The sequence below is a fragment of the Dreissena polymorpha genome, chromosome 1, assembly GCF_020536995.1.
Source record: "Dreissena polymorpha isolate Duluth1 chromosome 1, UMN_Dpol_1.0, whole genome shotgun sequence".
NCBI lineage: Eukaryota > Metazoa > Mollusca > Bivalvia > Myida > Dreissenidae > Dreissena > Dreissena polymorpha.
The window spans coordinates 124,749,606-124,777,592 of NC_068355.1; the positions used below are offsets into that span (position 1 = coordinate 124,749,606).

At 35.6% G+C, this 27,987-nt stretch overlaps 1 protein-coding gene across 1 annotated transcript; it reads left to right on the top strand.

The window, feature by feature from the left end:
* Nucleotides 1-1,604: 1,604 nt before the first annotated feature.
* Nucleotides 1,605-22,338, top strand: LOC127848583 (PR domain zinc finger protein 1-like). The gene is given in 6 exon segments (XM_052381131.1): nt 1,605-1,888; nt 5,353-5,522; nt 14,471-14,593; nt 16,858-17,110; nt 18,808-19,559; nt 19,561-22,338. Coding segments are annotated over 6 exon segments (2,709 nt in total). The 5' UTR covers nt 1,605-1,821; the 3' UTR covers nt 20,905-22,338.
* Nucleotides 22,339-27,987: the final 5,649 nt, after the last annotated feature.

Genomic DNA, 27,987 nt, shown 5'->3' on the forward strand with positions numbered 1-27,987 from the left:
GTAAACAAAGTGCCATCTACAATAGAGCATGTGTCTTTCTCTCCGCACCGATCACAATGCCATCACAAAAACAATGACATAGTGTATTTTATATATTTTTTAACATGTTACATCGCATGTAAATATCATTGAATGCTTGAACAAACTTGGTGTGAATGTTCATATAATTAAATAAAAAGAGAGCCCTTCTTAAAATAAAAACAAGATGTGTTGCAGACATTCTATGAACTGTCAAACAATGACGGATAGCAGCAGACAAACATTTTCATCACATCAGTAACAGTTGTCCTCAACAGGGGTACCATGGTAGGCATCAACAGTAATTAATACCAATAAGCCCCACTCCCCTGGGGACCCAAGATAAGTGTGATAGGCAAGGCCATAAATACCCGGCACCCCCAGTGAGGGCACTGACACCTAGACTTCTGTGAAATGGAACAGCTCCCTAACCGTAAATTATGACAATTATGATGAAACCACCTGTGACATACAGAGCCACCCCCATTATTAGTGTATTGCTTTTATGGTGTTGGTCGTGTTTTTTATTTTTGTTTGGTTAAAATACTTTTATTAATTAATATTTTGTATAAGTAAATTAATTCATTTTGTATGGGTATTTATTTATTTGCTAGCTTACAAGTGCTAAGATATTTATGTATTTTCAATTTAAGTATAATTACTTAAAATTATGTTTTTAAATTTTAAAATAATTAACATAGTTATCATTTTAATAAATTAGTCCTCTTGTAAATTTTTTACCATTTATTTCAATGGTTCAACATATTTATACTGATTATACTGTTTGTTTGTTTTTAACTTTCTTTATGTTCATCATCTCAAATCAATGGCATTAAGTGTTTAAAGACAAATTTTTATTAGTAATTTATTGTATTTTATATCAATAAATGTGATATCTGTGGATTAGATAAGTGTTTTAAAGATGTTCAGTTGGCATCCTAATCCATTTTATCATTTTGGGTGGTATTTGGAGGAAACCCTAAATTGGCCCTAAATAAACAGTAAAACAAGACAGGTGTTATGGGGTTTAGCCATTGATAAATACCAAAACATTGTTTCTAACTTTCCATGTGTGAATTTGAAGAAATGGGCTTTCAGGGTTTATCTGTTAATCTTTGGTTTCAAACTCTTTTTAACACACCTAACTGCCTGATGATTTCCATTGACCTGGAAATAGTCATCAGAAGCGCCCCAAAATCACAGGTGTCTCCAGATAAACTCTGGCTGGCTTTATATGCCCAACGTTTCACTGAGTTAATTATTTCAAACTGCTACCGCAATCGCCTTCCTCTACCGCACATCAGCTGATATTCGACCAATTATGGAGCAGTTTACACTATTGAGATGAGATACAGAGAGTTTTGTTAGTATTGGAGTTAAAACCCTCTAATGTCACTCGCCCCATTGACTTTGTAGTATCAATGTGAGATATGCTACATGCCCTTCTCTCATTGGCTGGTTGCGTTTCATAGAGGGGTGGAGCTAGTGGAGCTCTGATAACAGATTCACTGGGATGTCTTTGATTGACAGCTATATCATATCATCTTTTCATGAAGCAAAGCTCCATATGAATAGGTGAAATTCCATTTTTAAAATCAAACATTATGCAAAATGCATTAGAAAAGAGCACCATGGTAGTTGTCTGATTTTTGCGTGGTTAACAAGAAGTGAAATAATTATATAGGTCTACAGAGACTTAAGAATAAAATATGAATAATAAATTGTGACTTTTCATAAAATATATTTTGTGACTCAAAAAAGATAACATTTTAGTAAAAAATAGATAAAAGTTAATCAGTTCCAATGATTTTCGGTGATATAAGTCTAAACAGGATGCTTCTGGAGAGGACTCGAAGACAGATGCTGTTAGGTAAGTACACGCACGTGCGTCCCATGCCATTAGGAAGGCATGGCTTATCAGTATGTTTTAAGCACAGGAATTGTAATTTCTTTAAAAAAATTGACCTGTGACTTAATGATCATTTAGTTCTGCAAAATGTTAAGATTGTCTAGTTCTGCAAATTTGTTACTTATTTAAGCTTTTTTGTCAACAATTATTTTAGAAGTTTAGTTATACATTTTATTTGATCTTAACTAGTAAGTCATAGTTTTAAAATTGTGAATTTACTAGTATTTAACAAATCATTAGTTATGAGTTTTTTTGTGATGGTAAAATATAATGCATTTAAAATATGTGATAAATACTTTGATTTGTACATAATAGTATCTCTCTTTATATATATTATATTAAACTGTTCATTGAACCATTAGTAGTGTAACTAGAGAACAAAATTACAATAATTTGTTTGTATATATTTTTACTTCAAAATCTTTCTTTCTCTAGTTATTTTTTCATTCAAACATACTCAATTATGTTACAACTTAATTAAATTATAATAATTGATTCACTGACATACTGAATCATACTTTATCTAGTTTTCTTGAGTTTTTCTCTTTTAAACATACTAAATTTCTGATACACCTTAACTTGATATAATTGATGTGCTTATTGAACCCTTTCCCCCCATAAGAAGCAAAGTGAAAATGGCTTTTGCAACCAACATAAAACAAAAGGTTTTTTGCTGTTTAATAATAAGAAAGGTTTTTAATAAAATTTCACTTTCTATTGGGACTACAAAAGTGTCAAAATTACATGTTTAAGTGGTAATGGGTTAAGCTAGATCGTCTCTAGACAAGCCTTTTTTTAATTTAGGATATTTTATATATATTTTGTATATTAGTGTCTTGGGACAGCTATTATTGTATCAAATTTTGTTTAGAAAGTTTCCTTTTTAAAGCATAAAAAGGGGGCCATTAGACTGTTTGTCTGTAATTGCATTCAACTGGTGTAATGATTTCCAAATTTTCATGACCTTACAAAATAACCACCAATTTAATTGTAAAATGATATGATTAAATTACACTGTGCCTCATGACTACATGTTTTAAAGGAAAGTTATGTCTCCGATGGTCTCTTAATATCATAATTGCAAGATAGTTGATGACAATGTCGTTTAATAAAGCACAGACAAATATTATCAAAAATTAAGATTAAAAAAAAACAAATTACTTGGATTCTCTCCCCAGGCCTTCTTATGTGGCAGTCATTTACTTAGTTATTTAGCATTAAATGTTTTAAAATACACTCTCAATGTAAGATATTAACAAAAATGAATCAAATTAATATGAAACATTTTCCATTTTACCTTCTTTTTTATTGAATATTTAAGTAAAATCTCCCTGCATTTCCTTCTCCTGACCTTGTTGCATAGATTTCAGTGTGCTCAGGAGCAATTTATTATTGCAATATAGATATATTTACGAAAGCAAATTGGAGAACCCTTGGAGATTATGAGATTTGCATAAGGGTCCTTGTGACAGAAATTCGGTGCTCATGTTTGGGCGAGATTGGAAGGCAGGTTTATCTAGAGGAGCCCGCTATCTCATGGGCTCCTGATATTTGGGCTTTCTTGTGTTGCACATGCTCATATAGGTACTTCAGGGCTTGTTACTGTCAATTTTGATGCTATTGGTACTTTTTTGGTATGATTAATGTTATAATACAAGATTTTGAAGAAAAAAAACTCGATTAAAGGTGGATATGTTTCATTTAAAAATACTGACATAAATAAAAAAAAACAGGATATTATATAATCATAGGATATATAATAAATCTAGTTCAGAAATAGCAATAATTAGCCAAATATTCAACAAGATTTTAAACAGTTTTTATTTTTGTATTATAATTATTATATTCTTATAAAGTTGGTTAATTAAACAAATATTTTTGAGACACTATTTCTAGTAATTGTGAAATAAAAACAATGAAAAATACATTTTACAGAGAACCTGAGTATAAAACAATGAATTTGGAATGAAAGACTTAATAAACAAAGTCTTTTTAATGTACAAGTAACATTGTGGATAGGTCTCTGATGTGCCTTATTTAAAAAAGAAGTTCAAAACAGTTGATGCTAGAACTACAAGATGTCTTAGATAAGCATCAGGTCCTTATCTCAAATACCTTTTTAATAAAACATAAGATCATTAAAAAATTATCTTTTCTACATGTATATTCCGTCAAATGAAAACCATTCCAACATGAAACGTTTGAGGTTTTAAAATCATTATGTTAAAGTGGAAGACACACATTCTGTGAAAAATTAGTCTTTGAAACAGTTTGGTTAAACATCATTTATCTATGCTGGTACAATCTGCCTGTTGTCGTATTATTATTTGCTTCAATGTTAATATTTATTTTTAAAGACTCAATTATTCCATGGTAGTGGTTAAAGCGGTGTTATTACCTTAAAAAATTGTATTTTAATAAAATGCAACAACAGAGATATTGAAATATAAGTAATTTTATTAATATGAATGTCATGTTTTGAAGAAAAACTTATATTATTTTTTGTTTTTAAAACTTTATTGCATGGTACTATTTAAGAATATATGTACTCAGAAAATATGGACATGTACACAGTATTCAACTATTAAAATGTATTGATCATGTTTTTTTTAATGGAAATTCGGGAAAAAACAACAGACTAGCTTCTTCAAAAAATGTATTAAGTTGCCGAAATGTTTGAAATGTGTACAAATGGACATGCATGTTCAAAGTGTATTTGTAAGTTATGTTAATTTGTGTTATTCAACTCTGTGAATGATGTCTTTGACAGCTTAAGGTTATGGCCCTTGTTTTTCAATTTTAATTGCAACATTTGTGGCCTGTGTGTATATATTTGACTATGTAGCATACTACCAATGTGTACATTTTGTGCATCCGTTGTCTTCACAATATTAAGTCCTTAACCCTTTCAGTGCGGGAACCGAATTTTGAAGGCCTTTGCAAACAGTGGCGTCTCATCAGGATCCAAACTGTTTGCTATTCGGAAAATATTCTTTGAATAAAATCGAAGAAAATGCTAATTTTAGAAATTCAGCAGACGACATTTTAGCAGACGACAAATTTCCCAGTATGCCAAGGGTTAAACTGCATAAGTTACAGTCCTAGCGATTGACAGATTGTGTCCCTTTTCTTTGATTATATAAGCCTCGTTCTGGGAAAACTGGGCGTAATGCATGCGAGTAAAGTGTCGTTCTAGATCGGTCTGTGCAGTAGGCACATGCTTATGAGGGCTTTTCACAAAGAAGAGACTTCCATAAAGGTGGAAAGTGTAATCCTTGAGTATCTGTTCAGCCTTACACAGGCTAACATGGGACAACACTTAATGCACATGCATTAAGCTCAAAGCGTGGCTCATATAAATTGTACCGCATGAATCATGGCCCTTTGGACAGCATGAGTTACCGCCCCTGTGTTTGTACTTGCAGACAGCCTGGAAGATGGCTGGGACATGACTCAGCTGAAGGAGGAGGAATTTGAAGAGTTCTGCGTTTACATCGTGCATGACCGAGCCTGCGAGAAGGTGTGCCGGAACCGCGCACAGGCTTCTCTACCACGCAACCTGACACTGAAGCCGTCGCTCACCCAGCCAGACCAGGTTAGTTTTAATAACCTAAACCTTACGCTATTTGTTTTAATGTAGGCTGTCTGGTAAGTGGAACACAAGCTTTTTATTTAGGCAACCAGGGTTCGATTCACATTCCTGGTGAATCTTAAGGGAGTTTATGGTCACTATAGCGTTTTTTTTCCTGGGTACTCAGATTTCTTTCACCCTACACACATGCATACACGCAGCACCAGACCACTCTAATATTAAATTATCCGTCAGTAAAAAATATAAAGCTTTCAATTGCAGCTTTGATACAAAATTAGTCCCAAAATGCATGAGGTTGATAAGTTAATCAACCTCAGGCCCAGAACAACTTTTCTATGAGTGACCTGCAAATTAAAAATGTCACTGTTTCACCCTTGTGCAATATCATTCATGTTGACTTAATATTTTCATGTACAGTTTCTATTTTTTTCTATTTTCTAGTGTTTATTTTCCCTGTTTCAGTTTTCATTATGTAAGTATAGAAAACTTGCTGTTTGTGCCACTTATTTGGATAATGCCACACATTCCACAATTCAAGCAAAATATGTATATGGGCCGTGCTCTGTGAAAAAGGTGTTTAATGCATTTGCTTAAAGTGTCGTCCCAAATTAGCCTGTGCAGTCCGCATAAGCTAATCAGGGACAACACTTTCTGCTTTTATGGTATATTTCATTTACAGAAAGTGTCTTCTAAGCAAAAATCCAATTTTGGCAGAAAGTGTCGTCCCTGATTATATAGTACTCCAAATAATTATTGGTGGATATATTAAAAAATGTACTTTGCAAAACATAGAAACATTTCTTCAAGTACACAAATCGTTAAATGTCTCAATAAACTTTCAGGCTCAGCCTTTCAACTCTCAAGTATTATAATCTGAAATGAAGATGGTTAATTGAACTAGTTACTAATATGCATATATACATTTTCATGTTTTTAATTTATTATGATTTCATCAATTGAAAGATACAAAATCCCCATTTAAGTGTCCAGAGTTAGTTTCCATAATATTCTTAAGTAATTCTTTGATTTAATTTTCTTTTTATTAATATTTGTCATCCATTTGATATGTAAATAAACATGTCATTTAAACATTATTAAGTGCATTCGGTTACATAAACTTTTTTTATCAAATAATTTATGGAATTATATATAAAACAGTTAGACATTTGCATGAACTTTAAAAAAATAATCAAGGTTAAGAATACAATTTAAGATACTTTTTGAATACCACCCCTGGAGATTAATGTTGGCGGTATGGATTCAGTGACTGGCACACAGATAGCTCCACACACTGGCTCACTTCCCCTGGCAGGTTTATGACAAAAACATTTGTAAGCCACATTGAAATTATCTTTATTGACAGAATGGTGATTAGGAACAAGACTGTGGTTTATTGCCTCTTGCATCAGATGAGAATCCAACTGCTGAAAGTGACTTTCATATGCACTTTACTGCTTTTCTTTGATTTTCTTTTGCACAGCATTGGGAGTTAGAAACTCAGATACCAAAGGTATTGGGGATTTGGTTCAACTTCCTCACAAATAAGTACTTGAAAAATTGATAATGTTTTGAACAAGTAAAATGTATGGAATATTTTTTAATATTAAAAAAATACTTATGCAGAAGTAACTTGCTAATAAATAAATAATTTATTTAATGACATGCATTCATAGTTTTAATACTGCCCTGATGGCATATTTATTTCGATAGATACAAGCTAACAGTTAGTTTAGGAATGAGTATCAGCTGATTAACCCTTTTAAAGGAAGTTTATTAAATAGCCTTGGCAATATGTGCTTTTTTATATTGAAACATTCATATAACAAAGTGCATGTTTTTAATGCGCAAAAGTGCTGAGTGTCACATGCAAATGTTAATTGTGAGGACTTCAAATGAAAATATGACTGTTTATTTTCCTGCAGGAAGAAAGCATTGCACCTTTGTCAATAGGCATTCATTTTCTATGAAAGTGATTATTTGATGAGCTTTATCAATTTATAAAGAAGCTGTGATGTTAAACTGACATCATTGTAAAGACTAATGGAAATTTAATTCCCAACAAGTGGTGGCATCTTTTATACAAGGCTTCTATCTCAAATTCCTTTCACTCATTCATAATATTTGACAATATCCAAACACAAAAAAACACACTTTCATTGCAATTTGCATGCCCAAACTTTTAAAAAACATAATTAATTTTTCGCTTTATTTTCCCTCTTGGACTTGCCAAAATATATTGTTTACCGGATAGTGCAAAAGTGATTTAACTTTGTTTGTTGTCATGTACCAGTTATCATAGAAATGTCCGGAGCAATCAGTTACAGCTCATAAGTGCAGGCATGAAGGCAAATGTTGTTTTTTTGGATTAAAATGAAAAATAAGGAAACAAACTGTTGAGTTTATCCTCATTTGCATGTCATTGAATTTTTCCTTGTTCTGAATACTTAAGAAAATATAAGCATTTGAAAAAAGGAGAGCATGATTGTTTCGGCATTTACACTTAAAAAAAATTTACCATATCCAAGTTTTTATATCTTCTTGCTGACACACATGCTTTGTTTACAAAGACGCTTGTGACACTATTAATGCTGTTTATGAAATTGTGTCGTGTTCTGAGAAAACTGGGCATAATGCATGTGCGTACAGTGTCGTCCCAGATTAGCCTGTGCAGTCCGCACTGGCTAATCAGGGACGACACTTACCGCTTTTAGGGACGACACTTACCACTTTTATGACACTTCGTTTAAACTTCTTAGCAAAATCCAATTTAGGCGGTCCCTGATTAGCCTGTGCGGACTGCACAATCTACTCTGGGACGACACTTTACGCACATGCATTATGCCCAGTTTTCTCAGAACGCGATTCAATTATATTCACTTATATTTGTCAATCATATTTCTCTGTGGCAATTTCTTATGAAAGTATGTGAATGTGGAAGAGGCCATGAAAAGTGGTTTTGAAAACAGTTTACGGTACTCCACTTTCCATACAACATTTGTCAGGCACTTGAGGGGTAGTCTGTGGTGTTGGTTTACCTTATTAACATTATGATAATGGCATATTATAGAAATTCAGATGGCCATTAACAGGGGATGATAGTGAAATTAGAATATTTACATCTAAACCTATTTAGCAGTAAATCAGAGTTTTTATGCAGCTTAACAAGATGTTGAGCTGATAACGAGGCCATATGCACCCCTGTGAGTCTGCATTTTACTTCTGGGCCCCACCCCACCTGTAGCAAAGGTGAGACCCTTTTGTCAGTGTCCCCAAATAGACACTTTCTGTTCCCATTTCCTGTCTGGAGGTGGCAGATTTCAGTGCTTAGTTCAGTGAGATATGAGGGAATTCAGTAGCTTATCACTGCACAGTATCTGCATAAATTCTCTTTAAATGCTTTAAGGGCCTGATCAGGTTTCACCGTTTAATTCAATGGTTTTGACACCTTAATACCCCGTCTCTGCAGCTTTCACTTTTGTCACGGCTCCAAGAAAGGAAAGCATGTTGACACTATGTAATTTTCTCAATCGTTCAAAATGTTTTGATATATTTCAAAATTTCCTTTTCCCATGGTCAGTATTTTTTGTCGAACTTTCGTCGCCATATCTGGTTGTCGCTAAATACCAGTTAGCCATTTAAATATAATTACAGGCCAATGCATTTTTAGATTGATGTGCGTTTAAGAGCTGCATTGAAGCCGTAGAACTAGTTGATTCAGTTTCAAAAAGGAGGAGAAGATAAATAACACTCTTCAGACCTAATCTGCAACTTGCATTTTTAACTCCTGTTTGAATAGCTTGATCCCAGTGTCTCAGTGTCTACAAGAAAATGAAAGGGTTCGTTATGATATGAAATGATGAAAGACTTTGTATAACATTGCCTTTCATAAACAGAGAATCCAAGGTTGGATCACAGGTTGACAGTGATGTTTCATTTGATAACATACACTCGCTCAACTTTTGCTACATTCATTTGCGTTGTTTAAACTTGGAGCATTCAAAACTAAACAGATGAAAGTTGACCAAGCCTATCGAAATTATTTCTTTCTAACTAATTAAAAATTGTAATTCCAAGTACGATTATATTAGTGAGGAATGTTTTCACTTCAAAGAATGAACTTATTTATTTAGTTGATTATAATCCTTTAATTGATAAATTTAGCGCAGCACATTTATAGTAAAGTTTGTCAGATTCGGGGAGGGAATTGCCGGCATGTCCCCTACAGGGCTTGAACACAATTTTAATATTTATTCACTGCTGATTGATTGCACAGTTACCTTTGAAGATGACACCCAGAACTTTCTATGATAACCTTTCATGATTGAAATAAAACTTGAGACTGAATAAATTTCTCAATTAGCTATCATTATAATGCTAATGTTTAGTCTATAGTTTGAGGACTCTCTGATAAAATATTAGCGTGTGTGTGCAATTATTTGACACTAATAATTGCTCTGTTTGGCTCTTGAAGTATAAAGCATAGGAATTCAAATCTATTTTCATCTATTTGATCATAAGCTCACACCATGTAAGTAGATGTGAATGGATAACTTAGTACTTGATTTTCAACAGTTTCTACTATCATGCTTATAGAGTTACATACATTGATTGTGCCCCTTGCAAACAGAATGATACAAAGTTATCTCCCCAAATTTCACCTGTTAGTGTAATACATAAAGGTGTCTCTTTAATAATAACACTTATATCTCTCTTGATTTCACCTGTTGCCAGAGTCAAAGCAAGCTTCAAAGTGGACCATATTTTAAAATAGTCATGCAGAGCTCTTCACTTCTTTACGTTTTGCTCTATATCCCCACCTGTTCTATTATCACAGTTATACTTTGCCATTAAATTATTCAGATAGCTATTGCTTTCAGAAGAAAATTCATTTCCCTAAACTTAAAGGTTGTAGATAGTATCTACCTAACATGCTTATTTTTCATCGCTATCATGATATCATCGCTCACTTTGATTTCTGCTGGAAAACATCTGCGGGTTGCAATGAAATTCTGGTTTCTGTTGTCATCTTGGGGATCCTTGGTTTGGTGCCGACACTTGCTGGTCACTTTGTTAATGAGAATTTTTGCAAAGGCTGCGTGTGTAGCAGGTGGGTAACAGTCAGCAGTCATAAAATCAGGAGCTTGTTATCCTGGTGGTCCTTTAATGTTTGGTTTCTAATCGTAAAGAAAATATCAGCACAATATGAGAGAGCATCAGAAAAATATGTATTGGCCGTAAGTGGTGAATGGGGTTATGTAGAAATTGCCTACCAGGAAGCAAAATTATTTTGTTTATGTAATTATTTATTACTGGTTATAACTTTCTGCACATTTATAAGTATTTTTTAATAAAAAATATAAATGATAATAATTACTTAAATAGAAATATAATTTGGAAAAAGAAAAAAACAACATGGAAGTATGTCATTTGTTCTAATGATATCTTAGCTGAGTTCTACAATGGTTATTGAAACTATGCAAAAGCTAATCAAAAGTTCATTTTCTTCGAGTCTGAACTGAACAACATTGGGTCTTGGGTCCTCTTGTCTCAAAAATTGTGCAAAACTCACAAAAAGGACTTCATATAATTAAGAATCTATTATGATATTCCCAATATAGCATGTGATGCTAGTTTTCCAAAATAAGTCAGAAAAACTCACACAAATTCCAATCCATTGTGGATGTTCCCAAGTGCCCAGTCACTTTTACTGCTTTCCCAATGGGTCAATCAGGCTATCTCAGTGTATTGAACATCACCATTCACTATCACCCGTTTAATCCCAAACTATGCCAACCTTTGGTACCTGGTTGATTGTCCCCGGTTGATAACAGGCTACCGGGGCGGCACAATGTGCCAATCATGCCTGCCCCGGGCTTACCCCATATCTAGCGTAAACACTTCCAGTCAAGGGAAAGTTTGTGAAATAGGCATTAATTAGCCAAATATTGAGAAATCTCTGATAGTAGTATCTTCAATATTATCCTAGCTGAATTAAATAAACACTGCCATAGTTTGATTGCAGCTTACATCAATTAGGATTATATTATTGCAGGAAATGATGTACTCCTTCATAACATGCAAACAGAAGCTATGGTATTAACAGTGTAAAGAGTTTGCTCCTGACCTCTGTCTTTTTTCACTGGTATTGTGACCTCTGTCTTTTTTCACTGGTATTCTGACCTCTGTCTTTTTTCACTGGTATTGTGACCTCTGTCTTTTTTCACTGGTATTTTGTGAGATGCTACTTAGTGTTTGGTTGGGCATCTGTATGGAACTTTTTTATATTCATGTTTTTCTTGTTGTTATGGTAGCAAGGAAGCATTGTTAAATAAAATTGAAGTATATTCAATTTAATTAAGGTTGACCAGTGCGACTGTCATGTATCAAGTTGTTCTGATTACTTTTTAATGATGTTTTTTCTTATCTCATATAATGTAAGTATTGTATTTGAAAAATGACTTTACATTCACTTTAAGTGCTACTGTTTTGTTGAAAGGGTAAGGCTATATCCTTCCTTTAATTGACAAGTGTCACCAAGGGGGTTAATTTAGGAGATAATTTCACCCATTTGCGTGCATTACGTATGAAAATTAATTTTTAGATCTGTGATAAAGTTTAATACCCTTTAAATTACACGAAAATTGTATTAAATTTCTAATTTATTGATCTTTTCAATAGGCCTAATGCTTATGATTTGAGTGAAAAAAGGTTTCAGTGTAATTTGATTGTATTTCTTATTTTTACCTTATGTACTGTTAATAGATTATCATAGATTGTATCGTGTTTTACTGATGACAGAGTGATAAGGCATGTTTATTTAATGGTTTTCATAACTTTCTACACATCTTAAATGATTTCAGACCATAGCAATAAATTGCTTTTACTAAAATGTCCATTTATAAAACCTCATTCCTCATTCTCAATTTCAAGAATGAACATTTCAACATTACATTTGTCTGAACTAGTTTGGAATTCTCTTATTAGTGGGATATCATTCCTAACCTCTCCTCAGTAGTGTTGATAATTATAAATTGTTAACATAAGTACAGAATATGCAATGGCAAAGTGAAGGTTCCAGGTGTCCCATTGTTTGCTCATCATTCAAGGAACTTTCTGAAAGTCTGCCTCCATATACCCCCATGGCATTAAGGTTCTACCCAGAAAACAGACATGAAAGAGTCTAAAACAGGCTCTCAATGCAATTCAGCGACAATAGATTTAAACCAATATCATTAATATAATTTTCTTAAATAATCCCAGTTTGTTTTTCACAATTAAAGAGTTCAATATTTGGTATTCATCATTTTGATACTCTTGCAATGCACTTTAAATGGAGACACCTTTTTTCATGGACACATGAAGTCGATTATGAGGTTAATGAACCAATGAAATTATCTGATATATCAAATCCTCAGGTGTGTTCTCAACTGTGAACCAAACGTATATTTTTGGAGTTCAATATGGCAAATATATCTTCCCTATCTCCAGACGCGTGCACACATTTTCAGCCCAATTGGTTGCAAGTGATAATGGAATGTTTTTTGTATGATTTTGAATTCAAACTTTTACTGAACATCCACAATGTGCTGTACTGGTTCCAGATTGCAGATTGAAAAAACATACTATTTGATCACGTTTTTCGATACACACGATGATAATTTAATTGAATTAACAGAAATCAGATAAGAATAAAAAACACACAGAGTGTCTTTAATATTTCAGTAATATTTGAAATTAAAAAAATAAGTTGATTTTATAAGCTTCATATTTTTGCGTGGGCTTTCAATTCAATGACAGATAATCATTTGATTTGTTTTAATGTTAAATATTAATCATATATCAGACCTTCAGAGCATTTTGCTACCGATTATACAAATTACTAAAGAAATAATTCCCAAATTTCAAGAAAATTACACATACCAAACTTTATGAGTTTGTCTTAAAAATGTAACAGCACATCATTTTTAATCTGTCAAAGTTAATGTATGCAACTACATGATAAGAATTAAAGACTCAAACATACAGAACTTTCTCTACCCTGATTCCCAACGAAAGTTAGAAGTGATGAGATTAAATTAATTCAGCAAGGAATCTGCAGAGGTCCCAGCTCTGTAAACTGCCACTATGCGAGGGTTATCCCAGGTTATCTGCCCCTGACATCAGCTACAAGCCCACCGGGCCTATCAGGCAGCAGCTATTTGGGGGCAGCACACTGTTTCTGCCAGCTGCACGCTCCCACCAGAGCCACTTGTGTATCTTTCCATCACTGAAATTAACTGTGATCTGCATGACATCATTTCTTATCATGATGTTGGATATGTCAATTAAATTCTTTGCTTCCGCTTTCTTTTGCCTTTTGAATCCGAGCACACACTGTGTTGTCTGTACATACAGCACAGAGCAAATTTGTCTTTTATTCTAAAATTGTAATGTTCATAGAAACACATGAATGAAAGTCATCCCATAGTTTTGTTCCCAATACTTACACTCATTTGATTCCTTTTAACAATAAAATGTGTGTTTTTATCATAAACCTCAGTCGCATTCCCATTTATTGTTCACATTGTTTTCATACCACAAAAATGTAAATATGATTGATTGAACAGATTTCAATATTAACCCATTTATGCCCAGTGGACTCTCCCATCCTTCTAAGTTGGATCCACGTATTTCCAAAATTAGGGATGTCTAGTTTATTTATTTCTATATTTAGAACAATTCTTACAAAAATTCATTTAAGCAAACAGCGTAGACCCAGATGAGACGCCGCATCATGCGGCGTCTCATCTGGGTTTACGCTGTTTGCAATGTCCTTTTTTCAGGACGCTAGGCATGAACGGGTTAACCATAAGTCACTGACATTAATTCCCCACACAACATTTAAAACCATGTTTCAACTACAGCAACCGAGTATAAGTACCCATAATAATGTCCCTATTCCTCTCTTGCAGGCGCAGGGGGTATGGAGCGTGGACTACATACCCAGAGGTACCAGGTTCGGGCCGCTCAATGGGGAGATCAGCCTGGAGGAGCCCCCGCGCCATGCGGACTCCAGCCGCATATGTCTGTGGAAGGTAAGTATCATGGGACGCCTAGGTTATAATTGCCCCTTTCCTCCTCAGAAACGCGTTTTGACACATTTGTAGCCCCTTAGAGAATCATATTAAATTTAAGTTTTGAAGGCTTCATTTTAAACCCCAAGAAACCGATGAGCAGCAAACAGCATAAAATCTGATCAAACTGCTCTGGTTTTATGCTGGTTGTATATAGCCATTTTCGCTTGGCTTCTGAGCAAAGGGTTAATAGGGCATAAAAATCGATTATACACTATCAAGTAGTTTGGGGAGGGAACTAAGTGCCCTGAATTTTTTTTTGGGGTGGGGGGATGGGAATTTGCGCATTTAGGAAACACATTTTCATAGTAAAGAAATGAAAAATGCTCCAGGAGTAAGATAGATTTAAATGGAAAACTGCATGATTTTTAAGGATTCTTTTTTCTGAAAATGACTTTGCCTCATAACACAAACAAGAGAGAAATTTGCCCTCATTGAGTGAAAATAGCATGATGGTTTGCCAATTAAAGGGGAGCATCTTCAATAAATAGAAATGAACATCCTTGTGTTTCCCTTAATTTCAATGGAAATTTGCACTATTTGGTATAATGTTTATGAAGGGATTGTGGCGTGTGATCGAAAAAAAGTTTCACTAATAATACCCATTTTCTCTGCTGACCCTTGCAAAGTTTATTATATTTTGTACATTCAGATGGCATACTGTTTTGATAGCTTGCATTAAAGCTTCAGTCCCATTTTCTGGGCAGAACCAGTACTTTTTTGAAAGTCTTTCCAAGAACATTGCAGTGGGTCCTATGCTGCAATGAACAGCTTAAGTAAGTGATTACCTGTCCATCATAGGTGAATATTATCAATTGCATTATGCACAGCAGTTCAACAAGATAGGCGCTGGCATCAAGAAAGCAATTATGTATATTGAAAATGACAAGAGCGCCTCCGCAATAAATAGAGAAATGATATATCACGGTATACAATGTGGCCCTAGTAGTGTGTGCAAGTTTTAATGAGCTTGAATTTCAAATGGAAAGTGAGAATAGGAGGAACAAATGTGTCTAACATTATCATAAATTCAATTAATCATTTAACGCCAAAGATCTGAATACCTTGTCAAAATTTAAGAAGAGGTTTTGAAAATGCAGTCTCCATTGCTGTTTTTTCGCCACAATGATATTAACTGATATAATCATTTCATATTCAGAGGATCCGCTGTATTAAACATGAAAAACATGTTAATTTTGTTTTGTAATGCGATTTTACGTTTACAATTAATGGGTGAAAAGAAATGGGCTACCCACTTATCACTCTATCACATCATTCATTAAACATTTATCTTAAAAATAACATTTATATAAATGTTGACAAAAATCCCTGTTCAAATTTTTTAGATATGAGTGTGCAGTCATCTTTTTATTTTTGTGTTTGGGTTTTGCTGTTATATACACTGCTAATAGTAATCTTGTAAATAATATTATCTCTAGACAGATTAACTAAAATCAAATTACTGAATTTTCAATTTACCATTGTTTATTTTTTATTATTAATCAGAATTGCAGAATTGTTTTAAAAAAAATCCATGCTGAAATACTCATATTTGCTTTTCAGGAAATTATAATTTATAAAAAAAAGTATTATAATAATAATGATAATAATAATAATCAAAAATATAAAATTATAAATAATAATAATTATTATTATTATATTTGTTGTTCTTGTTTTCAGTGATATTTTCAATGTTGTTTGCAATGAGACCAAGTACTGGTTCTACCCAGATAATAGACTCAAGATGGTCTCAATAAGCCAAAGACTTTCAATGCAATCAAGCATGAATTAATTGATATACTTTGAATACACTCATTCCACGATTCTTCTGTTTTTCAACAACAATTCTGATGAACCTCTACATATTTTACTGATCTTCAAAGACAACAGGATCAACAAGTTCTTGATATATATTTCTACACTTTTGCAATGTAGATATCACTCCATCTTAACCCTTTTTTTAAATATGCAATCAGCATAAAACTAGATGAGTTTGCTGCTCATCAGTATGTTAAGGTTGAAAATGAAGACTTTAAAACTTGAATCTGGTTAGAAAGGTCTTTGATATTTAATTTGAGTTTCAAAGGGACTACAAATGCGTCAAAATATGTATCCGAGGGGTTAACCTTGTACAGTTCTGATAAACCTCTCTCTATGTACAGTTCTGATAAAACCACTCTTTTTGTACAGTTCTGATAAAAAAACACTATATTCTTATTCACTAGATCTTCAAAGATAACACAACATGCAAGTACATGGACGTCGGAGACACGAGTCGCAGCAACTGGATGCACTACGTCAACTTCAGCTACAACAGCTCCCAGCAGAACCTGATCGCATGCCAGATCGACTTCAACATCTACTTCTACACTATCAAGCCAATACCGCCCAACACCGAGCTCCTCGTCTGGTACTGCCGCGAGTACGCCGAGAGGCTCAATGTTCCCAAGACCGGAGAGGAGATGCTTCAGGCGTGGAGTGAGTGCCACAAGATTTACTGTTAAACGCTGACCTTTATTATCATGGGCCTTGCTCTTGGGAAATGGTATTTAATACATGCGCGTAAAGTATTGTCTCAGATTAGCCTGTGCAGTAAACACAGGCTAATTGAGATCACACCTGAAGCCTAGATGGGATTTTTGTTAAAAAGAGACTTCCCTCAAACAAAAATTTCTTAAAAGCGGAATGTGTCATCCCTGATTAGCCATGTGCGGAATGTGTCATCCCTAATTAGCCATGTGTGTTCGGCCCCTATTTTTCAACAGCAGGACTTATTATGATTTATGTTGTTAATCTTAGTTATTTAATTTATAACATATTTTAGTTGTAATACAAATTAATTAAAAGGAGGTCATGGTTGCCGCCTAGCTATCAGAAGGTTCTGGGTGCAGTACCTGTTCTGAGAACCTTTACAAGATCAGTTCCAATTGCAATAAGAACTTATAAAAAAAAGTGTCTTTGTCACACTTCCCTTATTATTCCTCCATTTTAAAGATTACTTCAGAGTAACTTAACTATTGCGACAGACCATTGTCAAAGAAACATAAATTTGCCATAAAAGTCTGCCTATCCCAAATAATAATTTTTAGCTTTAAGGATTATCTTTTTGGTGCTGAGGCTTTCTTTCAGTTTCACAATAATGGATGTTTTGAATGAAAACTAATTTATCTAAATGACACTGTGATATGAATTTAATACTATAATGGAGTAGAAAACGTGATATGAATTTAATACTATAAAGGAGTAGAAAACGAATCTTACATCCCCAGGCTAACAGAATGCAGGAGTTCACAATGTTTTTTCTTGTCTCTTCAACACCTGTTGAATTTTGCCGTTATTTATGGGCATGAACATGTTTTTGCGTAATATACTGCACACACTCCAGTGTATGTGAAATATAATACTTAATTGAATAATGTTTTGTTGGCCATTTGATACAGAATGTAAATTTACAATGAATAAAATTAAATGTGAAACTTACAAAAGGCATGGAAATGTGTTGACAGAATTTGATATTATGCATTTAATTAGTATTTATTTATCATAACAGTAAAAAGGATAGCGTTATTTACATGTCAAATTCATTTTGTTTTGAGTAAATGTTTTTAAATAAAAACATACATTAGAAATTGCCTTTTTATAACACTTAACAAACACAATTTAACACTGATATGTCACGGTCTATGTATAATTTAAAAAGTAGGGATTCTCATCACAACATAATCTGGGATGTAATTTATGTGGGTTTAGTGAACTCTTTACAGTGCGGAAGCAAAGTAAAATTGGCTATATGCAACAAGCATAAAACCAGGGGTCGTATTCCAGAAACATCTTAAGTCAGTTCTTAAATATTTTCACTTAAGTTCAAAATTACAATGTTTTGTCTTTCATTACTAAATAAAGACATGCATATTTTTTTGGTATTCCTCAAATTACCTTGACATAATGATGTTATTTTGATGTAATTTTCGATGCCAAACTATTGCAGTATGAAATGAAACACATAAGAAAAATTCCCAATTTAAGGATAAAAATAAAATTTAACTTAAGATGCTTCTGGAATACCACCCCAGAACAGCTGCAAGTTATTTGCAGTATGTTCTAAGGCACTACAAAGTGTCAAAGTGCGTATCTGTAAGGTCATGAGATAATATTTTTACATTGTATACTTGCAGGGCGCCAGGCAGTGGACCCACCAAAGCCTACTCCCTTACCGATGTTTGTCGAGGATCGCCACCTCTGTTTGAATCCCAATCCTCTTCAGTCTCCAAGAAAACCAGGCCATGAACCTGAGCGCACCAGTCACAGAAAAGATGAGCTGTGCGATAGTGATGACAGTGGCGTTCGAGAAGACGGATACGCCATCGATTACAGTCTACACAAACGTGACGGCAGTCCCACAAGTGATGATCTTGACCATAACGCTCTGAAACGAGGCTCATTCAACATTGACGACTCTCTATCTCCATTTAAGAGTCCCAAACTGTGCCATGGCACCGGTAGTGCATTCACTAGCAAGATCTCGCCAATATCATCAGGAAAGGGTAGCATACCCAGCATACTGGCTCCATCCCCCATTAAACCCACCTTCAGTACGCCAAAGAGGAGTTTGAGCTCGGGCTTTTATGAGAACTTGTTCATGAAAAAGGTGAAAGAGAGGAGAGAGGAACACACAGAGCACAAAATGGAGAGTTTTAAAGAGCTTAAACACAGTCCGAAATCTGACACTAAAAACGAGATAGAAAGTGTTACTTCATCTGAATCTGACAAGAAGCCATTGGTTGATACGAAAGACATTAAGGTGCCAATCTCAGAACCTATGGCTCCAATGCCGTTTAGGTTCCCCGGCATGATCATGGACAAACCAATGAACAGTATGAACCCATTTATGAACCATAACCCTGAAGACATGTACTCCAAGTTTCTACCATGGAAATCCAATGAGTAAAATGCCCCCAGCTCCACCACCTATGTACTTTCCTCCTTCCTTACCAGGCATGTACCCATTTGGACCGATGTATCCATTTGGTCAGTACCCCCAGATGCCATGGCCAATGTTTCCCCCGGGCTATCCCCCAATGAGCAGTGGCCAGCCTCCATTCTCGCCACACGCCCCCCACCTCCAGCCACCCATCTACGCCCGCCCACCAATGTCTCACTCCAGTATGTCAGGCTCAGACACATCACAGATTCTCAATCTATCCAAACCAAAGACTGCCATGGAGGGTCGTGGTCACAGATCTCTGCCTTACCCTCTGAGAAAGAAAGACGGAAAAATGCTGTACGAATGCAAATTTTGCTTAAAGACATTCGGACAGTTGTCCAACTTGAAAGTCCACCTTCGAACCCACACTGGCGAACGTCCCTTCGTTTGCAAGACGTGCTCCAAGGGGTTCACCCAGCTTGCACATCTTCAGAAGCATCATCTGGTTCACACGGGTGAGAAGCCTCATGAATGCAGTGTGTGTCACAAACGGTTCAGCTCTACGTCCAACCTGAAGACCCACATGCGTCTGCATAGCGGAGAAAAGCCGTTCCAGTGTAAGCTCTGCCCGGCGAAATTCACGCAGTTCGTACATTTAAAATTGCACAAGAGGCTTCACACAAATGAGCGCCCCTACGAATGTCCGCAGTGTAACAGGAAGTACATCAGTGCCAGCGGACTCAAAACTCATTGGAAGACGGGCAACTGTATTCCGTCAGGGATGAGTATGGACTACAGCATGCTTATTCAACATACCACAGAGGCAGCAATAAAGGAGATGAGTGAATTTGGTGATCTGCATGATATTGCTATGATTGACAATGGCGAATATGACAAATATGAGAAAGTTGAAAACGCCTCTGAAATCGATAAAGATGACGATGAAGAGGAGGAGGAAATGAATGAGGACAGTAGATTGGGCACTGAAACAGACATTGAACAATATCACTCAGATAGCATGACTTTTGAAAGAGACGAGGACGAAAATAAAGTCGAAGATGAAAGTTCTCGTGTTGATCCCATAAGTGGCCCAGTTTCCCCGAATAGTGCGTGTGATAGTGAAGCCAGTAACATGAATGACATTGATGATGATGAATCAGTCAACGAGCATCCTGGAAACTCCACCGCTGAGTCGGACACCCCGTCCTCTGGGTCACGAATAGACTTGTTCCGTGAGAGAATGACCAATGGTCAGGCTTTGGACTCAAACAGCGGTCTGTACGTGAGGTCACTGCAGTCAGGTGGCATGCAGTATCAACAAGCAGTCCAATGCTCATCAAGCTGTTGACATTCTGTCCAGACATCTCTCTGTCTCAATCAGTATTCGCATAATATCACACATGTAAGCAGCATATACATTGTACAGCATTTATCATTGTTATTTATTATTGTTCATGCGATACACTATTAAAAAATCAAAAGCACCGTTAAACCCGCACATCCGTTAATTCTGAATATTTCATATACCCAATGTCAACAAATTAGTTTCTATAGAATGTTGTGCAATCTTTATTAAGATATATCAATGTGCATGTTGTTCCATATACTAGTATTTGTTATCCATTCTACTAGGACCAAATATATACATTCAGGGGTAGCATATTGTAGCATTTGTATTTTTACATCAGTCTGTAACATTTATAAATACATTATACTGTATGTTCAATATTTAAAAATTCAGTTGCCATAAGTATACTGAATAGGCATGCATTCTTACTTGATTTTCTGTTATGTGTTTGTTGAAAAAATAGTCTGACTTGTTTGTTAAGGCCTTGTTAATTATATCCTAATTTATACTATTTATTATAACATTAAGTGTTGTAATTATCATATATGTTAACTAATCTAATTAAGCAGAATGAATGAATAAATCAAATTTTTCTACACATTTACTAGGTATCAATCTATTGAAATTTTCGACACATTCTACGAGGTATGTTTTTCTTGGCTCTCATGGGCTCAGTCTGTTGACAGATCACATTGCAAAACATAGCCATCAACTGGAGACTAGTCTGCATGAATCTTGCCTCATAGATTATGTCATGATAAGCACAGCCTAATAGGTAAAGTGAAATATTTTTCAAGTAAATCCTTGTTTACAGCCGATAGATAGTTCATGATTTACACTCAATCAATCTTGTCAGGGAGGCAACATCTCTCCACGCCTTTCCATCAACATTCAGGAAATGCAACATCTTGACTGGATTTATTACAAGTTACATTATAATTGATGTAAATTTGTTGGTAATTCCTGCGGTTTTGGATTGTTGTGTGATCTTTTTGTGATATAGTGTGTGATGTTTATATTGTATTCTACTAACAATGTCCAGTAACCCTAATGACAAACGACTTGGGGCCATGTTGGCTCTTGTTTTATATGCAACTGCAGCTAACTCATCTCATTCTTTACTAGTTGATTTTATGTAAAACTGTTTATACATGCATTTTCTCCCGTTACAAATGGCATTCTGCTAGTCAAGGACTATTGTTTTCCAGATATCTGATCAATTTTGTTTTCTCAAACTGTTTAAGGAATTCTTAAACCTTTGTACTCGTATTGATTATTAAGTTACAATACACATATGTTAATTGATTATTTAGACTACATTTTGCTAGGTGTTACACAATTTAAACTTACATTTTTACTCGGGTATGAAAAATGAACTGCATGCATACTGTAAGCATTTAGTGTTGACTAATAAAATGTGAAAATATGTGAAAACCATGTGTTTGTGATCATATTCTCTGTCAAACCAGCAATGGTGCTGAAGCTTTGCATGGCAGCTCCGGTCAGCAAAGGATGACATGTATTTTGTGCATAGGCGTTGTAAGCCTGTAAGCCCAGTATTCCAGCTGCACGCCAAAACACAAGACCATACCAAATCTTGAAGTAAGAGTAAATAGCTGGAAATTGCTGCTATACTTCATAATCCATATCAACTTTCTTGAGACTTATAGGTCATTAAGATAGTAGTGCTGGAACACACTCTGGATTCACACATAATGCAGCGTCAGACACACATCTCTTAAACTTTGAAATACAAACATGTCGCTGACTGTCCTGATTATAAGTGCTAACAATAAACCATTGCAACAATGTCACTGTCTGTCCAGATTAAGATTACTTACAAAAACATTGGACAAATGTCACTGCCTGTCCTGATTAAGAATGCTTACAATAAAGCATGTGAGCAATGGCGCTGCCTGTCCTGATTAAGAGTGCTTACAATAAATCATGTAACTGCCTTACCTGATTTAGAGTGCTAACAATAAACCATTTGATTAATATCACTGCCTCTCCTGATTAAGAGTGCTTACAGAAAAGCATTTGATTAATGTCACAGCCTGTCCTGATTTAGAGTGCTTACAATATGCCACTGGATTAATGTCACAGCCTGTCCTGATTAAGAGTGCTTACAATAAATCATGTGAGCAATGACGCTGCCTTACCTGATTTAGAGTGCTAACAATAAACCATTTGATGAATGTCACTGCCTGTCCTGATTAAGAGGGCTTACAATATACCACTGGATTAATGCCACAGCCTGTCCTGATTAAGGGTGCTTTCAATAAACCATTTGAGCAATGTCACTGACTGTTCTGATTAAGAGTGCTTTCAATCTACCATTGGAGCAATGTCACTACTGTCCTGAGTGCTTACAATAAATCATGTTAGCAATGTCACTGCCTGTCTTGATTAAGAGTGAGTGTTTACAATATACCATTGGAGCGATGTCACTGCCTGTCCAGATTAAGAGTGCTTACAATAAATCATGTGAGCATGCCACTGCCTGTCCAGATTAAGAGTGCTTACAATAAATCATGTGATCAATGTCACTGCTTGTCCAGATTTAGAGTGCTTACAATAAATCATGTGATCAATGTCACTGCCTTACCAGATTAAGAGTGCTTACAATAAACCATTGTTGAAATGCCACTACTGTCCTGATAAAGAGTGCTTTCAATAAACCATTGGAGCAATGCCACTACTCTCCTAACTAAGAGTGCTTACAATATACCATTTTAGCAATGTCCCTGCCTGTCCTGATTAAGAGTGCTTACAAAAAAACGTGGGAGTAATGTCACTGCCTGTCCTGATTAAGAGTGCTTACAATATTGGGGAAATGTCACAGCCTGTCCTGATTAAGGGTGCTTACAATATACTATGGAAGAAATGTCACTGCCTATCCAGAATAAGGTGGCTTACAATATACCACTGGATCAATGTCACTGCCTGTCCTGATTAAGAGTGCTTAAACTATACCATTGGGCAGTGTCCCTTCCTGTCCTAAATTAAGAGTGTTGACAAAAAATCATGGGAGTAATGTCACTGCCTGTCTTGATTAAGAGTGAGTGTTTACAATTCTCCATTAGAGCGATGTCACTGCCTGTCCAGATTAAGAGTGCTTACAATAAATCATGTGAGCAATGTCGTTGCCTTTCCAGATTAAGAGTGCTTACAATAAATCATGTTAGAAATGTCACTGCCTGTCCAGATTAAGAGAGCTTACAATAAATCATGTGATCAATGTCACTGCCTGTCCAGATTAAGAGTGCTTACAATAAATCATGTGATCAATGTCACTGCCTTACCAGATTAAGAGTGCTTACAATATACCATTGGAGCGATGTCACTGCCTGTCCAGATTAAGAGTGCTTACAATAAATCATGTGAGCAATGTCACTGCCTTCCAGATAAAGAGTGCTTACAATAAATCATGTTAGCAATGTCACTGCCTGTCTTGATTAAGAGTGAGTGTTTACAATATACCATTGGAGCGATGTCACTGCCTGTCCAGATTAAGAGTGCTTACAATGAATCATGTGAGCATGTCACTGCCTGTCCAGGTTAAGAGTTCTTACAATAAATCATGTGATCAATGTCACTGCCTGTCCAGATTTAGAGTGCTTACAACAAATCATGTGATCAATGTCACTGCCTTACCAGATTAAGAGTGCTTACAATAAATCATGTTAGCAATGTCACTGCCTGTCCTGATTAAGAGTGCTTACAATATACCATTGGAGCGATGTCACTGCCGGTCCAGATTAAGAGTGCTTACAATAAATCATGTGAGCATGTCACTGCCTGTCCAGATTAAGAGTGCTTACAATAAATCATGTGATCAATGTCACTGCCTGTCCTGATTTAGAGTGCTTACAATAAATCATGTGATCAATGACACTGCCTTACCAGATTAAGAGTGCTTACAATAAATCATGTAAGCAATGTCACTGCCTGTCCAGATTAAGAGTGCTTACAATAAATCATGTGAGCAATGTCACTGCCTTCCAGATAAAGAGTGCTTACAATAAATCATGTTAGCAATGTCACTGCCTGTCTTGATTAAGAGTGAGTGTTTACAATATACCATTGGAGCGATGTCACTGCCTGTCCAGATTAAGAGTGCTTACAATGAATCATGTGAGCAAGTCACTGCCTGTCCAGGTTAAGAGTTCTTACAATAAATCATGTGATCAATGTCACTGCCTGTCCAGATTTAGAGTGCTTACAATAAATCATGTGATCAATGACACTGCCTTACCAGATTAAGAGTGCTTACAATAAATCATGTAAGCAATGTCACTGCCTGTCCAGATTAAGAGTGCTTACAATAAATCATGTGAGCAATGTCACTGCCTGTCCAGATTAAGAGTGCTTACAATAAATCATGTTAGCAATGTCACTGCCTGTCTTGATTAAGATTGAGTGATTACAATATACCATTGGAGCGATGTCACTGCCTGTCCAGATTAAGAGTGCTTACAATAAATCATGTGATCAATGTCACTGCCTGTCTTGATTAAGAGTGAGTGTTACAATATAGCATTGGAGCGATGTCACTGCCTGTCCAGATTAAGAGTGCTCGCAATAAATCATGTGAGCAATGTCACTGCCTGTCCAGATAAAGAGTGTTTACAATAAATCATATGAGCAATGTCACTGTCTGTCCAGATTAATAGTGCTTACAATAAATCATGTTAGCAATGTCACTGCCTGTCTTGATTAAGAGTGAGTGTTTACAATACACCATTGGAGCGATGTCACTGCCTGTCCAGATTAAGAGTGCTTACAATAAATCATGTGAGCAATGTCACTGCCTGTCCAGATTAAGAGTGCTTACAATAAATCATGTTAGCAATGTCACTACCTGTCCAGATTAAGAGTGCTTACAATATACCATTGGAGAGATGTCACTGCCTGTCCAGATTAAGAGTGCTTACAATAAATCATGTTAGCAATGTCACTGCCTGTCTTGATTAAGAGTGAGTTTTAACAATATACCATTGGAGCGATGTCACTGCCTGTCCAGATTAAGAGTGCTTTAAATAAATAATGTGAGCATGTCACTGCCTGTCCAGATTAAGAGTGCTTACAATAAATCATGTGATCAATGTCACTGCCTGTCCAGATTAAGAGTGCTTACAATAAATCATGTGATCAATGTCACTGCCTGTCAAGATTAAGATTGCTTACAATATACCATTCGAGGAATGCCAATGCAGTCCAGATTAAGAGTGCTTACAATAAATCATGTGATCAATGTCACTGCCTGTCCAGATTAAGAGTGCTTACTGTAAATCATGTTAGCTATGTCACTACATGTCCAGATTAAGAGTGCTTACAATAAATCATGTGATCAATGTCACTGCCTGTCCAGATAAAGAGTGCTTACAATAAATCATGTGATCAATGTCACTGCCTGTTCAAATTAAGAGTGCTTACAATAAATCATGTGATCAATGTCACTGCCTGTCCTAATTAAGAGTGCTTACAATAAATCATGTGATCAATGTCACTGCCTGTCCAGATTAAGGGTGCTTACAATAAATCATGTGATCAATGTCACTACCTGTCCAGATTAAGAGTGCTTACAATAAATCATGTGATCAATGTCACCTGTCCAGATTAAGAGTGCTTACAATAAATCATGTGATCAATGTCACTACCTGTCCTGATTAAGGGTGCTTACAATATACTATGGAAGAAATGTCACTGCCTATCCAGATTAAGGTTGCTTACAATATACCATTGGAGCGATGTCACTACCTGTCCTGATTAAGAGTGCTTACAATAAATCATGTGAGCAATGTCCCTTCCTGTCCTGATTAAGAGTGTTGACAAAAATCATGTTAGCAATGTCACTGCCTGTCTTGATTAAGAGTGAGTGTTTACAATATACCATTGGATCAATGTCACTGCCTGTCAAGATTAAGAGTGCTTACAATAAATCATGTGAGCAATGTCACTACCTGTCCAGATTAAGAGTGCTTACAATAAATCATGTGATCAATGTCACTGCCTGTCCAGATTAAGAGTGCTTACAATATACCATTGGAGCAATGTCACTGCCTGTCCAGACTAAGAGTGCTTACAATAAATCATGTGATCAATGTCACTGCCTGTCCAGATTAAGAGTGCTTACAATATACCATTGGAGCAATGTCACTGCCTGTCCAAATTAAGAGTGCTTACAATATATCATGTGAGCAATGTCACTGCCTGTCCAGATTAAGACTGCTTTCAATATACCCTTGGAGGAATGCCACTGCAGTCCAGATTAAGAGTGCTTACACAACACTGTCAGAGCAATCCCTGCCTGTCCTGACTATTAGCGCTTACAATATACCATTGGAGCAATGTCTCTGCATGTTTTGAATAAGAGTTCTTACAATATACCTTTGGTACAATGTTACTGCCTGTCCAGATTAAGATTGCTTACAATATACCCTTTGAGCAATGCCAATACTGTCCAGAATAAGTGTTCTTACAAAACACTTTCAGAGCAATTCACAGCCTGTCCTGATTAAGAGTGCTTACAATATACCACTGGATTAATGTCACAGCCTGTCCTGATTAAGAGTGCTTACAATATACCACTGGATTAATGTCACAGCCTGTCCTGATTAAGAGTGCTTACAATATACCACTGGATTAATGTCACTGCATGTCCTGATTAAGAGTGCTTACAATATACCACTGGATTAATGGCACTGCATGTCCTGATTCAGGGTGCTTACCATATACCACTGGATTAATGTCACTGCATGTTCTGATTAAGAGTACTTACAAAAAAACGTTGGAACCATGCCTCCGCCTGTCATGATTTAAAGTGCTTACAGCATACCGTAGGAGCAAAGTCAATGTCTGTCTCAATTAAGAGTGCTTACAACATACCATGGCAGCAGAGCCTTTTTAGATTACGAGTTTTTATCTCATGTAAAACGTACGTTACTTTTGGATAACCAACGTGGGGCACTTATTTCGACCATGAAAAATGATAGGATATGAAATACGCTCCTCACAAATTGTGACCGTGAAGGCCATAAATTCCTTAAAACTACAATTGCAAAATGAAGAAACCATAGC